This window comes from Ciona intestinalis, unplaced genomic scaffold (genome assembly GCF_000224145.3).
Source record: "Ciona intestinalis unplaced genomic scaffold, KH HT000320.1, whole genome shotgun sequence".
Taxonomy (NCBI): domain Eukaryota; kingdom Metazoa; phylum Chordata; class Ascidiacea; order Phlebobranchia; family Cionidae; genus Ciona; species Ciona intestinalis.
In genome coordinates this window covers 1-6,905 of record NW_004190641.1, presented here as the reverse complement: position 1 = coordinate 6,905, position 6,905 = coordinate 1, and the positions used below count along the sequence as shown (strand labels likewise).

The 6,905-nt window shown below is 44.8% G+C and overlaps 1 protein-coding gene across 1 annotated transcript; it reads left to right on the top strand.

Annotated features, from left to right (window-relative positions):
* The first annotated feature begins 623 nt into the window (after positions 1–623).
* LOC113475388 lies at positions 624–5,883 on the top strand. Its single transcript, XM_026839493.1, has one exon. It carries the CDS (start codon positions 624–626, stop codon positions 1,797–1,799), a length of 1,176 nt encoding a protein of 391 aa, XP_026695294.1. The 3' UTR covers positions 1,800–5,883.
* Positions 5,884–6,905: the final 1,022 nt, after the last annotated feature.

The following is a 6,905-nucleotide window of genomic DNA, read 5'->3' as shown; positions in this document are numbered from 1 at the left end:
ACAGCCTGTAAAGTCGGATCTGCGAGAAATCAGAAGTCTATGAATAACAATTAAAAGTAGCGGGGCTATAAATGGTGCACCTCGACGTTTGATTTGAACACGTATCCTTCCGCTATTGACAAAGCCGAACACACACGGATCTCTGGAATTACATCTGTTATCTGGGAGAACATCCATTATCTGGGAGAACATCTATTATCTGGGAGTACATCCGTTAATATCTGGTAATCCGCTGTTGCCGTCGACGTTATCTGGAAGTTTCTCGCTCATTATTAGAAGACAGCATTTTCGCCGAGGGAGCAACGATTAAAGATTTACAGTAGTTACGTTTTTGTTATTATTATTGTGTCGATAATATCGTATTTACCCGATTCTTTTATGTTCTGTTGATGTTACGTCTGTATTAATTTTTTAACACCTTCCCGTTTTATTAATTAACTATACTGAATTATTCCCAGATAAGGATCAGACCTCAAATTACTCGGCTGGAAACGTCTGAGACCACAGCAGGCATTATTTCTGTCGGGCGGAATCGAAAACATGGCATTCTATGGGCATTCTCCATACCATTCACCACCGTACAGACACCGCGAACTACAGCGGCTTCAAACAAGATTACAAATATGCTGGGAACTCCAGCATTTGCCACGTCCACGAACTTATCACCACAAGTCGGATCTTCTGTGTTGCATGATACTGTGAACACACCCATTGACCTTATGACGTTTCCTAACGACGATGCGACACCAGTCCTACGCGCCAGCACCCCGTTTTCACCTGTCGTTTTACCTACGGTGCCTTCCGCCCCCGCATTTAATTCATCCTTAATTCCCGCCGTCAATCCGACTTTTAGCGCCCTTTCCCCTCCCGATTTTTCTAATGGTGTTAATAAATCAAAACCACTTCGAAAATTTTGGCCGGAAGCGGCAGAGTTTTGGTTTAAGTTTACGGAAAGTTGGTTTGGACGGGCAAATGTAAATAGCGAAATTGATAAGTTCCATCTGGTCATTGATGCCCTAAACGAGTCGGAATTTGCTCTTGTCGAATATGCTTTATCTGCCGACACAGACCAGCCTTACAGCGTGCTAAAAGAGACTTTGTTGTACGAGTTTGGTCGGTGTGAAGACGCTAACCTCAACTCGATGTTTGAGACTATAGATATTGGTAATGATTCTCCCAGTCGTTTTGTCCATAAAATGCAGTTGTTCCTTGGCCCTGATCAAAACACTCCGCTTGGGAGAAAATTGATGAGAAACAGACTTTTAAGGTGCCTACCACCGGATGTTAGTTCCAACTTACGTGCACGCAGGGATTTAGATTTTAAGGAGCTGGTTAAATGTGCAGATGAGTTTATGAAAGGCCGACGCGTCGAGTCTCATCTCAGTGCGCATGAGGCGAGGAAACTGGCCCTTACGAACGAATCCTTGGAGAGGCGTGTTGAGATTTTATCCGATAGTGTTCGGAAATTGAATGCATCGGCTGAACGCTCGTCGGTCTCTCCCGGCAGAACAATGGCGAGCGCCGGCTTACCTCGTCCTCATGTCCCGCCATTGCGATATCGCGAGCCGCGTTGGTCTAACACCAGTAGATTGTCAGGTGTCGAGAATGGACCTCAGCGAATGTCAAGCAGCGGCGCGTGGCAGCAGAATAGCGGAAATTTTAGGTATCGTGCGCCTGGTAGGGTCCTTGGAGGCGGTCGCGCATCCGCTGGTTTTTGTTCTTACCACGAACGTTTCGGACCGAATGCCTTTCGGTGTGAGGCTCCGTGCGCTTGGGGATCCAACAATGCAAAAAACTAGTTGGGCGCGTGCATCGGAGGCCGGCGACTCGATCGCGCGCGCGTTTTATTGGATCAGCTGCCAGAGTGCATTCTCATACTAACCCTAAGTCAATTTCGTGTAATGTTAGTAACAAGGGGCCAATCAGGAGACGATCCCGTTTATTTTTTGTTTTTGATAATAACAACAAGTTAAATTTCTTGGTCGACACTGGTGCCGAAGTCTCCGTTGTTCCCCCTTTAGAGGACGATAATTGCCTATACAATTGCTCTGATACGAAGTTGGTTGCTCTCAATGACACAAATATTCGAACATACGGCTGTAAACCACTTTCTGTGTCTCTTGTTGACTGTGGAATTTTTCGCTGGGATTTTCATATTGCAAATGTTCGTTACCCGATTCTGGGCCTTGATTTCTTAGATTATTTCCAAATGATGATTGACGTCAGTAATCGCCGACTATTTTGTATTTCACAACCGCCACGTCGCCTTTCTCAGTCTAACCCCGAACCAGAGTTTATCCCTGCCCCTATACCCGACGTTAAACCGTCCGATGTAGCAAATTTTGACGATTTTCTGCGCCTTTTTCCCACCGCATTTGACGAGTCCCGTTTTTCGTTGCCTGTTCGACATGACGTGGAGCACGAAATTGAAACCACTGGTTACCCGGTTGTCTGTCGTGTACGTAGGCTCGACCCTGTTAAACTGGCCGCTGCTAAAAAGGAAATCACTAAACTTCTGCAGTTAGGCATCATTCGTCCATCAAATTCGAGTTATGCTTCTCCATTACATTTGGTAAAGAAACCTGATGGGTCTTTACAGGGTAACGGTTGATTACCGAAACCTCAATCTACACACAATTCCATCCCGATACCCTATTCCTTTAATGGCCGATATGACTGCTCACCTCGCCGGGTCCACGATATTCAGTAAGCTTGACCTTAAATCCGGTTATTTTCAAGTTCCCGTTAAACCTGAACACATACCGATTACAGCCTTTAATTGCCCACTTGGTTTGTTCGAATGGACTCGTCTGAGCCTGGGCCTTCGCAATTCCGGTGCAACCTTTCAACGCCTCATGGATACTATTTTTGGTGATCTTGATTTTATTTTCGTGTATATTGATGACGCAATTGTATATAGCAAAAGTCGGGAGGAACATGTCAGTCATTTATTAACTGTGTTTGAGCGCGTGTTGCAGTACGGCCTTATATTGAACAAGCAGAAGTGTATTTTCGGTGTGGATACAATCGACTTTCTGGGTCACACTGTAACTACCAGCGGTATTTCCCCTCCAGATTCTAAAGTTGATGCTTTGGCCAATTATCCTCGCCCGCAAACAATTCGGGGCCTCAGAACATTCCTGGGCGCTGTGAACTTTTACCATAAATTTATTCCCAACTGTGCTACCATACTGGCACCTCTAAATTCATTGATTTCGCCCACGTTGCCAAAAACTTCTCCGATTTCATGGACAGAAGAAGCAAATAAGGCATTTGAGGATATCAAATCTATCGTGGCCAACAAAGTAACTCTCACCTTCCCTCTCCCCGACGCCCAGACCCGCCTGGTCACTGACGCGAGTGGCGTTGCGGTCGCAGGTGTACTCGAACAAAAGGTCGATGGAGCATGGGCTCCGCTGTCATTTTTTTCCAGAACTCTGACCTCAGCCGAGCGCAACTACAGCACATTCGATTTGGAACTCTTAGCCGTGTATTCGTCTTTGAGGCATTTTCGTTATTATTTGGAGTCCCGGACATTCGTGATACTTACAGACCACAAGCCACTTGTTTCGGCATTGACAGGTAGATTTGAGTCGGCTTCGGCTAGGCAGAGTCGCCATCTCAGCTACATTTCAGAATACAATTGTACAATGGAGTTCCTTAAGGGTGACGAAAATGTAATTGCTGACTGCTTGTCAAGGCCCGAAATTAATGCAATTTTTACTGACTGCGCTTCCATTGTTGATTACGAATCTATGGCAAACGCTCAATCAAATGATGAATCTGTCCAGTCTTTGAGGCAGTCTCCAGAGTCCAGTTTGTGCATTGAAGCCCGAACTCTACCAGTTTCACACGTCACATTATTGGGTGATGTATCTACTGGCTCATTCCGTCCCATTGTTCCCGAGTCATTTCGCCGCGAGATTTTCAATCATTTCCATTCTCTATCACACCCCGGGATACGAGCTTCACAACGACTTATTGCAGAACGCTTTGTCTGGAAGGGCATGAATGCTATAATATTAGAGATTACTCTAAGGCATGTCTATCATGCCAACAATCGAAGGTCGGTCGCCATACATTTAGCAGCATTCAAACCATATCTGTTCCTTCCCAACGATTCCACAGCGTCCATATTGATATAGCTGGCCCGCTACCATGTTGCGAAGGTTATCGGTACATCCTGCTAATAATTGATAGATTCACCCGATACCCTATAGTTGTACCCATGACCGATATACGTACCGACACGGTTGTACACGCGTTCTGCTTTCATTGGGTAGCTAACTTTGGTGCGCCTGCACAAATAACGACTGACCGAGGCGCACAGTTCACCTCGGCTACCTGGTCCGATTTGGCCAAATTTCTGGGGGCCAAACTCATTTTTACCACCAGTTTTCATCCCATGTCTGACGGTATGGCGGAACGTTTTTTCCGTTCATTAAAAGCATCTATTATGGCTCAAACCAACGAAAATGGTTGGTTAGGCAATCTTCCTTGGGTCATGCTCGGTTTACGGTCTGCATATAAGCAAGATTTAAAATGTTCATGTGCCGAGTTGGTGTACGGCACAACTCTTCGTTTGCCAGGACAATTCTTTGAGAAACCAGACTGCAATGTGGACCAGCGTTCGTTTCTTGGCGATTTGCGAAATCGTATGAACAAACTTCGCCCGACTCTCGCGCGACCTCTACTGCGAAACCCGTCATACATAGATCCCAACCTTTGGTCCTGCTCGCATGTGTTTGTTCGGGTAGATCGTGTCAAAAGGGCACTTGAACGTCCGTACGAAGGTCCTTTCCGAGTTGTTGGACGCGCGAAGAAATACTTCACGATTGACTTTGGCACACGAGTCACTACTGTTTCCATAGACCGCTTAAAACCTGCAAATACTCTATTGGATATAACGACCAGCCTCGAAAATGCTGGTAGTCCAGTTTGCAGAGTGGAAGGTGAAAACGACATTTTTACCATGAACCCTGATGTCAGATCTTTTAACGCAGATCCCAATGCGACCACTGGTTCTTTACCTTTACCCATTCCTCCACAGCAATCTCCGCCGTTCGAGCCCATCATTCCCGATATACCCGTTCGCACCAGCAGGGCTGGCCGGTTACTTCGCCGCCCGGCACGCTGGAAAATTTATGAGACTGATCTTTGAAATTTTAATCGATATTTTGGCTTTTTTTTTATTGTGTTTTGTATTGTTATTTTTTGGCATGGCGATATGGAACCTGGTGTCCGGCGCTCGGTAGTATGATCGATGGTGGTGTTCAGCGGTTTCGTGTTAAGCACAGTTTTGAAGGCGTCACAACGCCTTAACCTAATCTCGTCTTACACACAAAAACACAACACCTACACACAATATGTTCATACACCCACCAATAACATATACACGTGTCCGTGATTGCATGTTTGTGATGTTGTGCGACAGTTTTAATGGCGCTTGGTTTTAGATGTTTTTCAGATAAATTGGACACTCCTGATCCTTATCTTATTTCTTCCCCTTTCTATTCGCCTTGTGTGTCGGATTTGCTACAACTGGAACATAACCATTTAAAAGCCAATTTAGTAATTTTTCGTCGGCAAGGGAGGTCTTGTAGCAATCCGACCTATATCCATGGAACGGGCAGGGCCGAACCTTACGAGTCCAGAGCCATGAACCCGTGTGACCTACATTCCTTGGGCAAAGTCTACATTCAGCAATGGACATTAAAGCAAGACAACAACAATGGAAGAGAGAGGAGTTTCGGTCTATTCTGTGTGACGTCACATTCTCTTATTCGTAACGCCTTTTACCCGTCTTTGTATAAAATCGCCTGCATGCTATTCTGATGATTATTCGATTTAATGACTATACCAAAATACATATATTCAATTGGATCAAGCTTCAATGAAAATCAAGGAAGGTCAGAAATTGTTGCATTTATCAAAGAAATACAAAGGGCATTCAAAACGTACATAGCAGCTACGATATAGCTAACCGCTACAGCCTGTAAAGTCGGATCTGCGAGAAATCAGAAGTCTATGAATAACAATTAAAAGTAGCGGGGCTATAGAGTTACAGACTTCCAAAAGTTAAAATCGATGTATTTTCCGGTGATGCGTTAAAGTACCCAGCGTGGGAGACGGCGTTCAATGCACTCGTGGAGTCAAAATCAAGTTGCATTGCCAAAAAGCTAAACCTGTTGGGTCAACATCTATCCGGAGAACCGAAGTGTTTGGTGGAAGGATTTCTGCTCTTGCAAACAGAAGACGCATATGAAGAAGCCAAGCAGCGTTTGAAACAGAGGTATGGAAACGATAGTATCGTTAGTAAAGCTTTTACGGATAAACTCAGTCGGTGGCCCACAATCAGGGCAAACGATCCCGTTGGCATTCGTAAATATTCCGATTTCCTAACGCAAGTCGTTGCCGCCAAACAGAAGATATACAATCTTAAAATACTCGATTTCCCGCAAGAAAGTAACAAAGTTCTTGCTCGGCTGCCTTCTCAAATGATTAGACAATGGCGAGAATACCTTCGACAGTATAAAACTGAGTCTAAGTACGATGATTATCCCCCTTTCGAATACCTTGTGTCCTTTATTCATGAACAAGCTGAGCGTGAAAATATACCGGAACTGCAAGATATTGCATGCGGACACGAAAAGCCCAACCGACCCAGGTCATATGACAAAACGAGCAACGCAAAATGTTTTCAGGTGCGTACCAATGACATGCAAAACGATCAACGACGCATTAAAATATCTCTTAAACACCAATTTCTATGTCGATACTGTAAATCCAAACACCACATAGATGACTGTAGGGAGTTTGATAAGTTGACGCGAGCAAACAAAATAGAGTTCCTACGTCATGAACGACTCTGTTATAGTTGCGGTATAAGTGATGATCACACTAAG

Excerpts from the sequence above, each read along its gene's own strand:
- LOC113475388 (XM_026839493.1), top strand. The coding sequence starts at position 624 with ATGCTGGGAACTCCAGCATTTGCCACGTCCACGAACTTATCACCACAA.